At 42.9% G+C, this 18687-nt stretch overlaps 1 protein-coding gene across 5 annotated transcripts in view; it reads left to right on the top strand.

Annotated features, from left to right (window-relative positions):
• Positions 1-18687, top strand: part of PLCH2 (phospholipase C eta 2) — a 75950-nt gene that overhangs the window by 45876 nt on the left and 11387 nt on the right. For all 5 annotated transcript variants that reach the window (XM_059866621.1, XM_059866620.1, XM_059866623.1 and 2 more), the window contains 18 exons: positions 566-809; positions 1304-1433; positions 2427-2597; positions 4383-4476; positions 7811-8014; positions 9083-9203; positions 10431-10602; positions 10859-10966; positions 12119-12277; positions 13008-13100; positions 13565-13665; positions 13976-14073; positions 14392-14574; positions 15341-15448; positions 15608-15732; positions 16139-16223; positions 16682-16828; positions 17698-17777. In XM_059866621.1, the coding sequence (XP_059722604.1) occupies positions 566-809; positions 1304-1433; positions 2427-2597; positions 4383-4476; positions 7811-8014; positions 9083-9203; positions 10431-10602; positions 10859-10966; positions 12119-12277; positions 13008-13100; positions 13565-13665; positions 13976-14073; positions 14392-14574; positions 15341-15448; positions 15608-15732; positions 16139-16223; positions 16682-16828; positions 17698-17777 (2423 nt within the window). The remainder of the gene's footprint in view (positions 1-565; positions 810-1303; positions 1434-2426; positions 2598-4382; positions 4477-7810; positions 8015-9082; positions 9204-10430; positions 10603-10858; positions 10967-12118; positions 12278-13007; positions 13101-13564; positions 13666-13975; positions 14074-14391; positions 14575-15340; positions 15449-15607; positions 15733-16138; positions 16224-16681; positions 16829-17697; positions 17778-18687) is intronic.

Here is an 18687-nt window from a genome sequence, read left to right as displayed (position 1 = left end):
ATTCCAGTGAAGGTTTACTCCAGCATGATAAAGGGAAATCAGGGGACAAAAGACAGAAGCATGTGCTGTGCACAGATTTAAGTTTGGAGTCAATGGCCAATGACCTGAGAGAACAGGGGTTTTGCAAAGGGCAGCAACCTGTAGGGGCAGTGAGGGATGAATAATTGGGGTGGGCAGGGTCAACTGGCCAATGGGGGAAGCAACCTACATTAGATTGGCAATAGTGCTGCCGAGCACCAGGGGCTGAGTCCTCTCTTTCAGCCTAGGTGGGGAAAACTCTATGGTACCTGCTTCCAAGGCAAGGCCCTGGAGTTTTGCCTGAAGGGTTCAAAGGATTCCATGGTGTTGTACTTGACTTTAAAGGGCAGTAAAGGATTTTACGATGGGTTGTTTATGAAGCTGAAGGTGCTGTGGTTGGCCATGCAAGTTGCAGGGTGCTGTAAACGGGTTAGAAGCAACCCCTGTGTGAAGTGGGGCCTTGCAGGGTGAGGTCTGGGCTCTCCCTCTCTGGGATGTCTCTGGGCATGCTCACAGCCATTTCTGAGCTGCACCTGTGTCCCTGCAGTTTCCATCGACTCCATCCAGGAGGTGTGTGAGGGGAAGCAGTCGGAGATCTTCCAGCGCTACGCCGACGGCAGCTTCGACCCCAACTGCTGCTTCAGCATCTACTACGGGGACCACATGGAGTCCCTGGACCTGGTGTCCTCCAGTGCTGAGGAAGCACGGACCTGGATCACAGGGCTGAAGTACCTGATGGCAGGCATCAGTGATGAGGACAGCCTCTCCAAACGCCAAAGGACCAGAGACCAATATCCTTCTTATGCTGCCTGGGAGCTTTCCCAGCAGTGGGAGAAGCTCAGGATTCCTTACAGTATTTCTTTTGCTACAAGTAAGCACGAGGCTCAGAGCTTCAGTGCAGTTCCCACTGTACTCCCTGTTTCCAGACAGAGTTCCTGAAGAGGATTGTTCTGGAGATGGAGATAACTGACTGCAGTGGACTGAAAAACACATTCTTCAGTCTCACTCCCAGTGTAAAACCATCCATTTAATTTCATGTAACACTGAGATTCACTCAGAAGTTTTTCTTCTGTGTTGTCAAATAGGCACAGATCACATGTGGCATGTTGAGCACAGCAAGCCTGGAAGCTGTTACTGAACTAACATGAGGAGAGTTAGATATTACCTTGACCTTTCATTCCCAGTCTCATTTGCAGGGTTTCCTAATGTGAAAAAAAAATCATATATCCATGATGTTCAGTAATATCCTTCAATATTCCATGCTGCTCCTTAACTCCTGTTCAATGTGGTTGAAGCAGACATTTGATGAGGCAGATAAAAACGGGGATGGCAGTCTGAGTATTAGTGAAGTGCTCCAGCTCATGCACAAACTGAATGTGAACCTACCCCGACAGAAAGTCAAGCAAATGTTTAAGGTAAGAATTTTTTTTTTTTCCTGAAAAATCAAGGATTTAACACGAAATCCAGTAGGAGAGATAGCAAATACTTCAGCAGCTGGTTTGTTTCCACTCTACTGGGAGATACTACACAGTCCATTTGGTAAATTGGAAAGAGCTCCAGAAACACGTCACAGATAAATTGTTATGCACAGAAAAATGCAACACACCAGGTACCTTCTGGTGTTACATAACATGAAAACACACAGTTCCAAGATTGCTCTTTTGCAAAATCTTTTTTACCAGAAACCCAGTCATGTTTCCTCCTCCAATTATGTTCTCTCTAACAAATATTATCAAAGTAAAGTATCTGGTACTAATAAAATATCCAGCATGCAAACTTCTCTATCTGTCAGATTTTTGCACTGCTGAGAGCTGTTTGTTTGACATTGGGTTCTGCTGACCTTGGCCCAATTTAGTGAGCAACAATGGAGATGTGCAGCTTTTGTTATCACAAAGTCCCTGCAGGGACCAGCAAGCCTTTATGTGAAATCCCTGATGGTTTTTTCTTTACTTGCAAAATTAGTATTCTTCCAGATCTTATTAATTTATGGCCATGGATTTAACAGATATCCTCCCAAATCCTGGATATAAAATTAATTTCAAGATGACTTGGGCTCCAATGATCTTCTGAAGATGTGAGTGGGTAATTCTGCCAGACATACACATATTGTTGGAGGGGAACTTGCCTTCACTTGATTGCCATAGACAGAAGAAATCCTTCAGCAGGGTTCCCTGTGGAACAATTAAAACCTTCAAAGTTATTTTTGGCATGGATGTGTCCATGGGAGAGGTTCAAAGCTGTGCAGGGGATTCCTGTGACAAGGCTGATAGATCTGTCACTTCTAGCAGCCACGTCACGCAGCTTCAACCTGCACTTAATTCCAGTGCTTCACTCTCCTGCAGGGGTTTGTTTATTTAAAACTGGTGCAGGCAGTTGTGTTGTGACTGTCTGCTTGCTGTGTGCTGCAGGAGGCTGACACAGATGACAACCAGGGCACGCTGGACTTTGAGGAGTTCTGTGCCTTCTACAAGATGATGTCGACGCGGCGCGATCTGTACCTGCTGATGCTCACCTACAGCAACCACAAGGACTACCTGGACACAGATGACCTGAAACGCTTCTTGGAGACTGAGCAGAAGGTAGGCCCAGGCCAGGAGCAGGATTCCAGCTGCAGGCCTTCCTGCTTGCCACTGGGAATGAATTCCCTTTTAAAAGGAGTGGGGACTTGGATGCTGTGCATGTGAAAGAGACAGATGTCTCTGGATTTTCATCTAGGACTATTTCTTGAATCTTCTTGCTCTCACTACCTTTTAGCCCTGTAGGCTCTTTTGGTGAGGCCCTAAATATAATCTCTAAAATTGCTTTCTTCTTTCATGTGTTCCCCTTGAACAATCCCATCAGCATCTGTCTGTTCCCAGTATTCAGTACCTTGGAGCAACGCTGGTGTTCTTGGCTCTGCTTGTGACCTAGTGCACAGCCCATGATGAAACTCTGAATTACTTTGTCACACTAGCTCAGTGTGTAAACTGGAAGATTATCTTTCAAACAGCAGTTGAGAGGATGATTAATGTATAGGAGAGTTTTTGGAACAAGTTCTAGTACCTAAGGAATTTTCTCAGAGTGATTTAAGTCCAGTGCTTCAGGAACAAGTCCTTTGACTTTTCTTTGCCCTTTTCCTCTCATGGTGTCCTCTGGAGCTTCATGCCTGTAAGCCATAGATGTCCATGATTTTCAGTCATTGTCCATGAAAGGAATGAATAAAAATCCACCTCTCTTCAGTTATCTTCTTAGATAAGTGGGGTGTGTTTCCATTTCATTGGTCAATTGATCCTCCAAATGGTGAGGGGAAAATGAACACTCACCACAGGACAGAAATCAACTCAGCTATTTACTGACATGGCCAAATCCTGCCTGGGGGAATTCTCTCCTTTGCCACCCTTTCTCATTCAACATGGACAGGGAAAACATCTTTACTCCATTCCAGGAAAACCTGGTGTTCCAGAGCTTCATCTTTTGAACCCAGTATCATCGACGTTCAAATCCAGAGTTAGAGGTTTTTGTCTTCTTCTTTTACTTTTATTTATTAGGTTTTAAATTACCCCCAGAAAAGGCATTGATCTTGTAGCAGATGTGCTGGTGGTTTCATTTCCCCCCAGGCAAAGATTCTGTGTTGCCAAATTGATGTCACTTTATTGCACTCTGTGTTTTCATGTACAGCAGCTAATAGAAAGGATTTGCTGGACCACTCAGGACAGGAATGTTAAATAATATCAGGATAACAGAGAATACATCAACAGTTAATAGTAGGAGTATTAATTGTATTAAAATTAAGTTACTAAAACACTGCATTATGTAAAGAAAGTTACAGCTCAGCATGAATAACCCTGGTGTCATAAATGACAACATTTACAGACAAATATTTCCCTTTGTACTCTTTTCTTTTTTGGTTGAGAATGCAGAGCAACCTTGAAGTTAGCAGATTTCCTGAGAACATTATGTCCTGTTTCTCTGTTTCCCTGCTACTAACAGATTTTTCTGTCTGCTGCATAAAGATGAGCCATTTCCTTGTTTTATTTTAAAGTGAAAAAACCCTTTGATAATGCAAACTAATCCTCTAATCCTACAAGAGAAGAAATCCCATTGGTTTGTGGCAAAGCTCGTTCTGTTTGGACGCTCTGTGGTGCCTAACAACAGATCTGACCTACAAAGCAGAACTCTGTCATCAGGCAGCTGCCAATAGCACAGAAACTTTTCACAGAGAGCTCCACTTCTGATCTGAGCTGACACTGATTGACAGGAGTGAGAATCCCTCTGGGGAACTGGAAATCCTCAGTCCCACCATGGATAATCTGCCCGGTTGTTGGACTGGAGATGGAGAGGAGCTGTGATTAATAGTTAACACTGCATTTCTGCTGCTTTTCCAGATGACAAATGTGACTAAAGAACATTGCCTGGAAATCATCAGCAAGTTTGAGCCATGCCCAGAGAACAAGAAGGAGGGAGCCCTGGGAATTGATGGTAAGCTGGCTGGTGCAGCTTTTGTGGGGGAAAAGGGAACTGGCTCAATGCTCAGGAGAATATTGCTGCTGCTTGCAGAATAGAGAGATGTAGAATTTTGTCATGTTGTATAAAGTGTTTTCAGTCTTTTTACCTTTTTTTAAAATATCTACCATTTAGTGAGAAACCTAAAAAAACCAGAATATCTTTGGAGGAGTTTTGAAAGGTACATATCAGGATGAAGCAGCAGTCATTGAAAGTCAGCTGGAACTGGAGGTGTCTCTATTTGTGCTTTTGGAAAATACAGTTGAATTTAGTTGCATCATTCCTGCAGGTATTTTTGGAAATCATTTAAGTCTTAATATAAGAGGAGTGATGTGATCCAGAGTAAATGTCTGAGTGGGATGATAGATGGAATTGGTCCTGCCTTCCTGACCTTTGCTGCTGAACCTTCTCTCTAAATATATCAATGCTGTACCACCAGGCTGGTAGCTGTTATTTTGGGGGCTGACTGTAAGTCTTTTCCCCTAAATAGTAAATCTTCAGTCAGATTTATTGACCCCAAGAAGGGAGTATATTCCTGAGGAATTAGTTTCTGTGCAAAAGTTCTTGGACGTTTAGAAAATCAGTCTTGTCCATTTCTGTGGGTGTGTTGTCATCCTGAAAAGTGGCAGAACAGAAGTTGTTTGGTTTCCTGCAGGAAGAAGTGGGTAGTTTCTGGTACAGTGCGTAAGGTGGTTGCTTAGGATGGGTCAAGGTCTGTTCTACTTCCAGACTAAATTTTCAATTTATTTTAAAGCTTATGCTAATGCCAGTGAGGGAGCAGATGACATTCTTTTCATTTTCTGGTCTTTACAGAGAGTTGCAGTCACATAAATAATGAATAAGCAAGTTCATTATCTTGCCTTCCTCATACCTAAAAAAGTAAAGAGTAGGCTTTTCAAAGTATTGTAAGTTTCCATAGAGAAAAACAACAACAACAACAACAACAACAACAACAAAATCTATACAATTGCTTTGCCTCAGAATGGATGATAAAAAATTAGAGAATTTATGGGTTAGGATAAGAGAAAGTCTAGCATGTGACATTCTGCTGGTGTCTGCTCCTGATCAGAGGGAAGGAGAAGGTGAGATCCTTTGGAGACAACTGGAAAAAGCTTTGTGACCTTAACCCCTCCAGTAACTTGCTGCAAGTGCAGCAGAACAGAGCAGACCTAATCTAGAGCCTAATTAATGCAGGACATTTCTGGCAGCATCCAAACAGAGGTGACTGAGGAGCTGGCAGGGGCACACTGCTGGGCTGGTGCTGACAAAGGAGGAAGAGCTGCCTAAAAATCCTAAACCTGTGTCTGCATGAACATCATGTGTGAACATGTCTGCACACACACACAGAGGAGGTGTTCCTCTCTTGTCTGTGTGGAGTTGAGATTTGAGATGCTCCTGCCTCCCAGAAAACAGGTCCTGTGCTGCCCTGGGGACTGACATGCAGCAGCCGTGGAAGCTGAAGCTGCCTGTTCATTCCTCAGGTTGGTACAGCCCAAACAGGAGCATCCTGCCCACACCTGGCTGCACCTCAATAGCAATGAGATAACTGTGCCATGTTCTTTGTCCTTTCCTATTCATTCATGTGCCTGTCCTCAGCTGTGCTGGCTTTTGGACTGGCCTGTGACAATGGGCTCATTCACACTCTCCAAAGAAACCCTTTACCTTTGTCTGCTGATCAAAGTGCCACCGTGCCAGGGCACCTTCCTGAGTGTGACCACTGCAGTCCTGTGGGACTCACTGCTACCAGCACCTTCCTTCTTTCCTTTCCTCCTTGTAGGACTGATAAATCCAGTTAGTGTGAACTCATTACAGCCATCATGCCATCATATTTTAACCAGAGCTTAAAGCAAACAGTGGTGCTGCTGCAGCAGCTGCCCTCCCAGTGCTGGGTGGAATTAATCTTGCAGCAGCTGATTGGTTTGCAGGAGGAGCTGATTACCTGCCACCAGTGGCTGGCTGTGTGTTTGCTGACACACTCTGTGCTCTATCCATTTGCCACAGTGGCTGCTCTGCCTTGGTTCATCTTTTGTTTTCCTGCCTCTACCACTGATGTGCTCACTGATCATGGTGTGTGCTCCAAGAGATTCAATATTCAGCTGGGCTGAGTTGAATTCCCTGGCACTGTGTCCCAGTGTGTTGCTCAAAATGTTTTGGCTGCTGTTTGTGTTTATCAGCTCTTTTCCTTTAATAAAGCTTTCATCAACACCAAATGTGTGGCCTAGAAGGACCATCATAAAGGTGACATTTTCTCTTGTCACAGTCAAAGTGTGTTAAGACCTTTGGAAGCCTGGCAGGATTTTTACAGGGGCACTGATTAATTTATGGAATGAGTGAAATGTCAGGAGAATTGAAGTCTTGAAGCAGAAACCTGCTGACCAAAGGCATCATCACTGTCAGCAAAGCCAGGGTGTGAATGGGAGTCTGAGTCTTTCCTTGGTGGTGAAAGAAAAACCTTTGGGGGAGATCTGAAGTGGAAGTTACAGTGTTTCATGTCAGTCTGAATTGTGAAAGTGGCTGTGATATGTGCACAAATGTCTGCTGGAGGTCTGAGAGCAGCAATTTCACACAAAGATTAAATCATAACTTGCTAAAACTTTGCTTCTGAACAAGAGAAGTGATTGCAATACACAGAGGGCCCAGGTGATGATGCCTGCAGGATTTACAAGCATCCCACTGCTCTGAAAAATAAATTCTTCTGGTAGCATCACTGAAAGCCCCACAGATAATTGATATTTCAGTGTCTGGAGTGAACTTTAGCCTCTGAAGTGACATGAGTGCAGTACTGCAGAGCTCCCCACTCCACAGGTTTGTGGTGTCATATCCAAATTACAGTGTAGCTTGAGCAAGCCAAAGTGTACTGTCATTATTTTGGGAAAATACTGAAAGAGGAGAGTATCTCCTGTTGGGCCATCAAAAACTGTCCCTACACAGCCCAAAACTGTAGATCTTACAAGATTTCACTGAGGAGCAGCTCCAGGATATGACTGCAGATCTCTGGAGGCTTTTACATGCCGTGTGACCCAATGTCCTAGCAGAATATTTTGACACAAGTTATAAGTAATTTGGATTAAATAGACATATTTTTCTCAGGAAAGGCAGAGCAGGAAAATGTACAAAGCAATGAGAAAAGCAATAATTGCACTTGGTCATGGTGACAGTTTGGGTGTTCTGGTGCTATTTCTTTATCTTAAATGTGCTGGTGAATACAGGGATGGATTTTAGGCTGGCTTCAGGAAGGTTACAGCAACAAAAAGGATGAAACTGTTAATAATGTGAATGAAACATTATTGAAAGTGTTGTTTGTTGACAGGTTTCACCAATTACATGCGGAGTCCATCAGGGGACATCTTCAACCCAGAACATTACCAAGTGAACCAGGACATGAGCTACCCCCTGAGTCACTATTTCATTACCTCTTCACACAACACCTACCTCATGGGAGATCAGCTGATGTCCCAGTCCAGGGTGGACATGTATGCATGGGTGCTACAGTCTGGCTGTCGCTGTGTGGAAGGTAAAGAGCAAAAAGGAGCTGCCAGTGGGCTCTCTAGTCTTGTTTCTCCTCTCTGAAGAAAGACTTGTGTCTTCTGCAGAAGGCCTGGTAGCTGGGGAGAGGAAAAAGCCTGGGGAATTGGTGTTTTCCTTTCATAAAGAACAACAAAAGAATGTGATAGAATGGAGAAATTTTCTTGGGCATGATAATGGGACAGACATTTGAGGAGTGGTGTTGTTGGTAGTGAGGAAAAAAACCTGCAAAACTCCTATTGTAGAGAGGATGCTGGTGTTGGGCAGAGTGCACTGGTGCTTGTCCTGCCTAGCCAAGTGTGTGACAACCAGACTGGCAAATATGGCAGAGTTCCTGCCACACCTGAGAGGAAAGTGGGTATTTCTGCTCAGAGAAGTATTCTGTGAAGTGGTGACAGTCTCTGCAGTGACCAGGAGACCTTTTTATGCAATCCCTTCTTGTGCTGCCTTTCTGAGACATTGCCTCTTTCATTATCATCTTTAATGTTCTGACCATCAAAGTGTTTGCACAGTTTTTCAAAAGGCAAATATGGTTTGTTTTAGGTTGGATTTTGGATGTGCCATTGGGTGCTTCAGAGGAGTAAAACATTCCATGGAAATAAGATCATGGACAAGTATAAGATCAGGCAAAATCCAGGCTGGGCTAGGGATGGGCAGGTCTTGGCTTGGCCTTGGTGTGAGCAGCCTGGCTGAGAGTCTCTGCTTTCCTTTTCAGGTTCAGCAGGAGCACAATGAAAGCAATGCTCTGCTCTGTCACCTCTCTCCTGTCATGAAGTCCTCAGCACTTTTTAAAAGATTTCTTTGCTTAGGGCTCTCTCAGACAGTGGGAACAGTCACCTGGTCCCTGGTCCCAGCACGAGGCCACGTTCAGGAAGCTCCTTCCCAGGAAGGATGCTCAGCACAGAGAGGAGGGAGTGCAGGGTGGGAATGATCCCGGGCCCTGCTTTGGGGACACGGCTGGCTGGGCTGCTGAAGGGAATTTCAGGGTTTTATTGTCCCCCACAGAGGGTGGCCCAGGTGTTCCTGCTCTGATGGTGTCACTGTTTCTGTCCTACAGTTGACTGCTGGGACGGGCCAGACGGGGAACCAATTGTCCACCATGGATACACCTTGACTTCCAAAATCCTCTTCAAAGATGTGATTGAAACTATCAACAAATATGCCTTCATCAAGAACGAGTATGTATCCAGCCTGCCAACCTTTGAGTCTCAGGGCTGTGAATGGGAGTGTTCCCTGGCATCCTTGTACATCCCTGACCTGTTCCAGAATTCCAGACAGAATTTGGAGTTGTTTTCTGGGGGAAATCCTTCAGATCCTTCAGAAAGAAACACCAAGGCAAAGCTGAGTAGGGACATTCTGCACAGAGGTGTGGAGCTGGCTTTATTGAGGTTGTACAACACCTGAGGAACAACAGGTTTTGCCAGTGAATGTTTTTAGTGAAGGGCTGGCAGTTAAACCACTTTGTCTCTATGGATGTGCACTCTGGTGCTGTCAAGGTTACACCTGGGTGCTCCAGGGATAGGAAACAAGTCAGGGAATAAAGAATCCAAAGAGAGAGTAGCCTAATTGTGGACAAAGCAGAGTGTTCATCAGAAAGAAGTTATTTTCCCTACAGGTACATTGCTCAGAAAATCAGCATTATTCATGGGATGTTTCATATACCTTGGCAGTTGCTGTTCTCCTCCTCCACACAGTCAAAACGTGTGTGCCAACCTTTGAGTTTTTTTAAATAGAAATTACTTTATTGCTGTAAAAATTTTCCAGTAGCTCCCCCAAAGCAGCCCATCTGCCTTTACAAATAGAGCTAAACTTGCACTAAATTTGCAGACCAGGTAAACTTCTTGTGAGCCTGATACTTTTTGCAGTTTGCCTGAAGTCATGGTAAATAAATCAAAGGCAGTACTTCTGAAATAGTTCAGCTTTTAAACCTTTACAAAAAGGGAACATCATCAACTGGGAAAGTTTGGTCCTGATGTGGCTCAAATCCTGATGAGGAGCTAATGAAGGCCAGATGTCAGGATAGAAATAGTTAATTTTTAATGAATGAATTCCTGATAGTTTGATCCTGCAAAACTCCTTTATAGACTGGCTGTTGTGCTGATTTTAAAAAAGCATCCTTTCTAAGGAGAAATCCATCTTCAGTGTGGTTTTACTGGCACTGACCACACTGGAGGAGATGTTCCCCAAGTCTTCTCTCCAACCAGGCATTGTTGTTCCTTGGCCTTGGCCTGGATAATCCACAGTAAATGAGAACAGTAAAACTAAAACCAGAAACAACACTTGCTGTCTTTGCAGAAGAGGCTTTGTCTGCAGGTTTATCTGTGTGACCCTGCTCTGTTGATAGTGGGAAAAGCCTTCATGGTGTAAAAGCCAAGCTTGCAGCTGATGCTTTCTGCTCTCTGCAGGTACCCTGTGATCCTGTCCATTGAGAACCACTGCAGCATCGTGCAGCAGAAGAAGATGGCTCAGTATCTTACAGAAATCCTGGGAGACAAACTGGATCTGTCTTCTGTGCACAACGATGACTCCACAAAGCTCCCTTCACCAGCAAGTCTTAAAGGGAAGATCCTGGTTAAGGTAAACTCCTGCTTCATGTGTCCTTCCCCTCCTCTTGTTTGTGGTGATGATTTCTGCCTGCTTATCACTGTACCCTAACTCAAATCACTTCACAAAAAGCAGACCTTAGGAAACTGCTACTTAAGGTTCATAAAAAATATCTTCTCAGTCAGTAAGAACCTGGAAAGAACATGCTTTGAATAATTTGGGGTTTTTTTAGAATATGTCATAGCAAGAGCTGCATGCTCCCCTCCTCTGTAATAAATTTATCTTCTAGGGCAAGAAACTTCCAGCCAACATCAGCGATGATGCAGAGGAAGGAGAAGTTTCTGATGAGGACAGTGCTGATGAGATTGATGATGACTGTAAACTAATGAATGGAGATGTAAGTGAAGTGAATGTAAATCTCTGCCAAGGCTTCCCATCCCAGTGAGAGGAGCATCCTATCCCTCCTTGTAGGAGCTCTCTGGATTTTGGGTGTGGTCAGATCTTTGGTGTTCATCACAAGTGGTTCAGGCTCTAAACCTTCATGGGGGCAGATTCACAAAAGTGCACAGGAAGCAGCACCTGCTCTAATATCTCATGATTCTTCAGTGCATCACAGAGTACTTCCCCTAAAATGCAAAAAAAAAGAAAAGAAAATATTCTGTTTACATCAAATTCTGGTCATTTTACAGTGCATCCCTTTGCTTTGCTGAATGCTGGGCTTGATTGATTTTTACTGTAAGAAAAATCTCTGCTGGCTGCAATCTGAAAATCCCTTATTTTATTTCATCCTTTTTTAAAAGTTCCATTTTTTTGTCACTTTAATCTTTTGGCAAATTCCACTGCACCTTGCAGAAACAATACAAAACACAGCAAAACCATTTCATGACATAAACCAGATTGCCTTGGAGAGATTTTGCATTCTCAGTCCTCTCTCCCTCAGGTTATTTCCTCATTTTGTATTATGGATCTGATCCTTTTCATCTAAAAGAGAAACTTCTTTGTGAATAAGACTACCAAAGGAGAAAAATAATTTCTTTGCTTTTTGGAAGTTATTACATGTTAGCATATCACTTTTCAGTATTTTACAGCACCATCTTTGTTATTAACAGTTCACCCTGCTGAGATTTACTGATGCTTTGAATCTGAGATTTGCTACACCTGGATTGCTTTCCAAAATGAAATTTTGAAGAGTTCAGAAAATCAGAGTTCGTTTCATGACAAATGTAACTGGGAATTCTTGGGGCTTACAGAGAGAACTCAATCTGTCACCCCTTGAAAGACCTGAGTGGAAAAGAAAACCCTTGATTTTTATTTTTAGCTTTATTTCCCCACTTCCCCACATGGACCATGGTACACACAGAGCAGGGAACAGGAGATCTCTGGCATTTTGCCTTTGATCTGCTGAAAAGAGGATTCTAAAGCATCTCCCATCCATCCCACCCAACAGATCTTGCACCTACTACAGCAGCAGAGTCAGCCTGGACATGGCATGGGACTCACATGATGCTTCCTTCATCACTTGTTTAATGATTTAATGTTTTCTTTGTAGGCATCTGCTAACAGGAAAAGAGTGGAGAATATAGCAAAGAAAAAACTCGACTCACTGATCAAAGAATCCAAAATCCGTGACTGTGAAGATCCAAACAATTTTACAGTTTCCACTCTACCATCCTCAGGAAAGGCTGGGCTGAAGTCTGATAGTAAGAAGGTGAATTTATGTTTAATTGTACTTGTGTTCCATTAGTTTACTAAATATATCTTATATTGACTTCAGCTTCATAGCTGAATTCATGCAGTTAATGATGATGCCAGGTGAACATCACTGTCAGATACACAAACTATTTATCTTGCTCACACAGCAATTGGAGCATGAAATGTACTCTGAAATGACTTTTCAACAGAAAGAATTTGATTTTCCATGATAAAACCTGCTTTTGAATGTTGGGCTCTTTCTGTTCCTCAGTTCTCTATGTTCTATGCATTTTCAATATATTTTAATTTTATATTAACTCTAATTTATAAAAATGCATTCAGCCCACAGACTACACTTCATGAAGTTGAGGCATTTTCATTTTAGACTTTGTAATAAGCCACAAAAACTTTGGGAGGATTGTTCCATGCAAATGAAAAGCAGTGGGGATCTGCCAACAATAAGCAGGTGTAATAACCAGGGATTAAAACTAAACTAGGGATGAGAACTAAAAGCCCCAAAACGTTCTGTGGGGTGAATTTTGATGTATTTTAAACCCAGTGCTTGACATGATGTATCAGAGAGTTCTTGTGAGAGCCACAAGGCCAAGGCTTGCCAAACCCTTTAGCAGAGATGTTACCCAGAATAGCCAGCTCCAAAATCCCCTCCTGTTTGTGCTGCTGCCCAGAGATGTCTGAGCACTCTGGCTGAGCTCCTGTGTTCATTCTTCTCTCTTTGGTCACTTCAGAGCAAACTTGAGGATGATGCAGAATCTGGGGAAGATTTCAGTGCCAGCAAAAGGCACAGCAGGTCACTGATGGGCAGCTTCTCCAAACGCAAGGTGAGACCCTGCCAAGGTGAGATCTGCACCAGAGCTTGGATTCTTGGAGGGATTTTTATTTTTGCTTGCAAGGGAGAGGAATTTCATAACTGCAACATCTGCAGCACCTCTCTCTGAGGCTGTTCACTGAGCAGACAGGCTGGGGAGCTGCTTATCACTGTGCATAACAGCACAGGTTCAATCTACATGGAGGTCTGAGGGCATCCAAGATCTAACTGAGAACACAAAAATTAATTCACACCTTTTATCTGAGGATTTGGGCTTCCTTTGTAACGAGGCTCAGACCTTGGGCTGAGTTTTCCCCATGTGCAAATTTTGCTGCAGAGCTGAGTGTTATGAAAGCTGTCATTTTCCATTTTCTCTAAGTAACACACTCATCGGCATAACAAAGCAGAATTGTAGCCAGCTGCTCAAACTTTGATCACACAGTTATGATATTGTGCTTTTATTTCCTTCTGGCACAGAAAAAAGGAAGCAAATTGAAAAAGGCATCAAGTCTGGAAGAGGGTGAAGACGATTCGGATTCTCAAGGGAATTTAGCCAGGAGCTCTGTACATTACAGCAGGTTTGTTAAATGATTGGACAACTTTGCTGCTAAAACATGCCTCCATAAATGCACCCACTAAATAGGTTTGCTTCTGGTCTGGATGCCAGTTTGTTGGTGACTGCAGTGGGGAGTTGTCAATGTCTGCCACAAAATCACCAGAATGATCTCTTGGTGCTGTTCAGATTCATTATCAAAGCACAGTGGACCTTTTATGCATTTTGAGCTCTTACTGTCTCATCCATTTCTTTACCCTGATTTATTTTTAAATATGAAAGATAATATTTGCCCCTTAATTGGTGGGAAGTTAATTTGTTTTGTTAATTTGTAGGGTAAGCCGACAGAAGAAGACAATGAAGCTGTCCAGGGCCCTGTCTGACCTGGTGAAATACACAAAGTCTGTTGGCATCCATGATGTTGAAACTGAAAGTAAGTTGAAATAAAAGTTTGATGAAAATAATTGCTACACAAAGAAATGGAAAGGTTTATGTTCTTACATATCTTTTCATTAAAAGACTTCTTAATGAAGAATCAGGTCATCATCATATTCAGCTTCACTTTCCCAACCATAACTGCTCCAGTAAGCAGAGTGTCTGCTGTAGTTTAATGAAAACAGAATTCCCTCTGAGTGGCATGCCCTGAAATGATGCTTGATAGCTAAAAAGGAACTAATGCTATGTACTTTTGAAAGCTTTATCTAGATAATAAATAAATGAATAAGGAGATTACCTCTAATCTCCTCTGCAGTCTCTTCCAGCTGGCAGGTTTCATCTTTCAGTGAAACCAAAGCCCACCAGATCCTGCAGCAGAAGCCAGCACAGTACCTGCGCTTCAACCAGCACCAGCTGTCCCGCATCTACCCCTCCTCCTACAGGGTGGACTCCAGCAACTACAACCCCCAGCCCTTCTGGAATGCTGGCTGCCAACTTGGTGAGCTGAAAGGAACCTTCTTTGGGGTTTTATTTGGTTTATTTTGGGAGGGATGTTGTGGGAAATGGATTTGTAGAGAATGCTATCCATGGAATAGGACAGACGTTGAGAGGGAAAAGGAACGAGAAATAAGTTTCAAAGGATGGCCTTGCAAATGAGACTGGATACTTTAGAGAAATAGAACTGTGAAAGATGCATTGTAGTAAGACTTACAAGGGGTAATTTTAGATGATTTGCTTTAAAACATTTATAACATAGTGTAACAGAAGCTGATAGGCCAGGAAATGCTTATAATGTAATTAAGAAATAGTTGACTCCTGATTGTGATGGTGTGAATTATAACATCTGTATTGTCTCACCCTTCACATGAGACTAAAAACAGAATAAAAGTTTTTCAAACACCTCTCAGCTGCCCCATGTCTGGGTCAAAAAAGAGCTTAATTCCACAGGATGTTTGAATAGGAGCACTGGAATCACCCCTTAGGACACTCTGAGTCCTCTGCTTATCCAGCTTTGCTGACCATGGAGTCCTCCTTGTTACTGTCCCTGGACTGATTACCTTGAACATGTGTCTTACATGCAAGGAATTGTCTGGTAAATGGAAATGAATGAACTTCTCAAATGCAAGAGGGCTTCAGAGTTCATCTCTTCTGGAGAGCTTCTCTCCCTTAAGCTGTAACACAAGAGAATAATTTTCCTTAAGATATCTGATTTTTTTTTGCATATAAGAAGTCAAATTTGAATCTGATTTTTTTTTTTTTAATAGTTGCACTAAACTACCAGTCAGAGGGAAGAATGCTGCAACTGAACCGGGCCAAATTCAGTGCCAATGGGAACTGTGGCTATGTCCTCAAACCAAACTGCATGTGTCAAGGTAAGGAAAAGCAGCAACACCAGTGGAACACTGATTGCAGGACAGGACTGAGTGTGAGGATTGGTACAGTTTGTTTAAAGATTCATTTCTGATGCCAGAAGGCATCTGTAATTAAAGTCATGTTGCACTTTCACATGATGGGATTCTCCATTCTTTCAGGTGTCTTTAACCCAAATTCTGAAGATCCACTGCCTGGTCAATTGAAGAAACAGCTGGTTCTAAGAATTATCAGTGGTCAACAACTCCCCAAACCGCGTGATTCCATGCTGGGAGACAGAGGAGAGGTATGGGACAGCTGTGATTGTTTTTTGTGATGCAGAAGGTTTATTTCCTCACTGGCTGGGCCAAGGGTGAGGAGTTCACATCCTGCAGTTACTTGTCAGGAGACACAGACCATGAATAAAATAGGTCATGAACATCCTACATCTTCAGGTGTTTGTTTGTTTGTTTTTTTACTTTTAAGCATCACAGCAGTGCTTTGATGGTTTTCCTCAATTGCCAGCACAGGACTTCCAGAAGAAGCAAAACCAAAAAGGCAGAGAGACCTTATCAATTTAATAATCCACTCCACAAGGCTCAGGACCAATAATTACCCAGACATTCATGTCCAGTGCCCATGCTGTCAAAGCTATTTGCTTGGGCTTCATCTTTGTCACTCCTTTTCAATATTTGTTGTGTTTTGTTTTTCAGATCATAGATCCATTTGTTGAAGTAGAAGTCATAGGCTTACCTGTTGATTGCTTCAAAGAACAAACCAGAGTAGTTGATGATAATGGTAAGTTTGTCTGAGATTTAGGTTTTTTATGGTTGTAACATCCTCTTTCAGGCAGGTTTTTTCATAAAAATAGGAGTAGATAAGATTTGGTGCCTATTACGACAAAACACTGAAAATGGGATTTCAGCATTTTTAATGTTAATTAGACTTGGATTTTGACTTGTTTGATTGAGTTGGTATAAATATGCTGAAGACCTTGGTTTGAAACAAAACATTTGTTTTCTCATTATGTGTGAGAGAGGGGTGTTTTGAGCTTGCTGTGGTCAAAAGGCAGGCTGGCCAAACCCCTGCTGGAAGCAGGGCCAAATTTAGGCAAGACCCAACTCTGTTCCTTGTGGGAATACTGGATTCTCCAAGAACAATCAATCTATCAGGAAGACCGGAATGACACCACAGCTTAGGCAGACTTGTAGTTTGTTGTGAATGAGATTCCTAAAGGCTAATTCCCCCTCTGGAAGGTTTTAACCCCATGTGGGAGGAGACCTTGGTGTTCACAGTGCACATGCCAGAGATCGCCCTGATCCGGTTCCTGGTGTGGGACCACGACCCCATCGGGAGGGATTTCATTGGGCAGAGGACAATAGCCTTCAGCAGCATGATGCCAGGTAAGAGAAAGAGTCATCCCAACTTTATGGGCTGGGATTTTTCCTGGGAAAGATGAAAATTAATGTATCTGCTGCAGAAATTTCTAGTTAGAAGAAGAGGCTGGAGTTTGGGCCCCGAGTTCTCTGCCTTAGTCAGCTCCTGACTGATATGGTGATGAAGACTAAATCAATTAACTCTTGATTTTTGGGACTAGATTTTGAAAAAATGGGTAAGACTGTTAAGCAGGGTGGGTAAATACTGTGGGTTTTAAATACTTTACTCCTTTAGTGCTTTGTCCTCTCTTTCTTCACACCAGTTTTTGAAATAATTCTAGGGTTTTGCCTGGTTTTATGACTATGAGTAGTAGTTTAACACAGAACAGAAAGTTTCCTATTCTAATGATGGGATCCAAGCCATTAAATGCCATTTTCTGACAGTTTCCTCTCTCTGTTTTCAGTTCAGTCTTCTTTCACATTAAAACTTCTTGTGTGTGTATTTTTCTTTCCTTTCAAAGTCAAGAAAAAAGTTTGTCTTTAAGATTAAAAAAAACCATCCAGTCTCACTAAACTGACCTTGGATGAAAGTTTGCAGTCTCAATAATGAACTAAAAGTCCAGAGGAGAGAATGTGGTCAAGTTTAAACCATGGCTTGACAGCAGCAATAACAGAGCCTGGATGAAAGAGGACAGGGCTGTTTTATGAGATGGTGACAAAAAATGGGGGTGAAGTTTGCAGGTGGTGTGGCCCAGGTACACCTGAGTGTGGCAAGGTGATGCTCAAGCCTGGATCCTCACTGTGAGGAGGAGCTGGGACAAACCTGCTTGATCTCTTCTGCTGCTCCTCCTGTGACCTGTGCCAGCCCTGTGCCAGCTCTGCTCCCTCTCTTTCAGGTTACAGACACGTGTACCTGGAAGGCATAGAAGAGGCTTCCATCTTTGTGCATGTGGCTATAAATGACATCTGTGGTAAGGTGAGTGTCTCTGTGGTGTGCAACACCCCCACAGGAGCTGCCAGCATCTTGTATCACACCAGGGAAGCTCAGTGGGTGAAGGTCAAGGCTGACATTTTTGTTGACTTGGAGTAAAATTGATCTCTGTGCTTGTCATGGTAGCCTGAGATCTTTCTGAATATCTATGGAGATAAAGGCAAATTGTAGGGAAAGTTGTAAAAGAGATTCTTGCAGTGCCTTTTTGAGGAAGCCATAGGGGAAGGTCATTTCCTTGCAGCACACACATTTATATAAATAATGTGATTGTGAGTGCACCTTGCTGAACCAAAGTTACACACCTTAACCCTGAGCACTTGCTCCCTGCAAAGCTGATGCTTTAGAGGCTCTGCCTGATGTTTTAGCAATTAAATTTAATTAAATTCTTCAAGCTTATTTGCTTTGGATTTTTTGCCATAATAACTCTTAAAATGCAGAAGAAAGGTGATGCAGGTAATAGCTGGACATATTTACAATCCTTGTCTGTTATTGAGGGTGTGTTTGCTTCACACACAGGAAATAACTCTCAGTGTGCCACATCTCAATTGCCACAGAGGTAAAGCCCTAATTTCAGACTTGTTCTAAGCCAGATAAAAAAGGGGCAGCTCCTGTCCTCTGAGTGCAGTGTTCTGTGCTGTTAATTCCACTGAAATCAGGTCCAAAGCTCCTTGCAGGATCTGTTTGTCCTGCAGCAGTGAGGTGCAACATCAGCATTGTGACAGCAGGAGGAAGGAAAACTTCTCTGCCTCCTTTGTTTTCTCATTTTTTTCATTAATTTCAAAATCAGACTTACAAAAACCTACTCAAGTACGAGTAAAACATCAGCAGTGTTCAGGGCTGTTAATGCTGATGAAATCAGGTACAAAGCTCCCTGCAGGATCCCAGTTTGTCCCGC

The sequence above is a fragment of the Haemorhous mexicanus genome, chromosome 23 (genome assembly GCF_027477595.1).
Source record: "Haemorhous mexicanus isolate bHaeMex1 chromosome 23, bHaeMex1.pri, whole genome shotgun sequence".
NCBI classification, from domain to species: domain Eukaryota; kingdom Metazoa; phylum Chordata; class Aves; order Passeriformes; family Fringillidae; genus Haemorhous; species Haemorhous mexicanus.
This window is presented reverse-complemented; position numbering and strand designations above follow the sequence as displayed.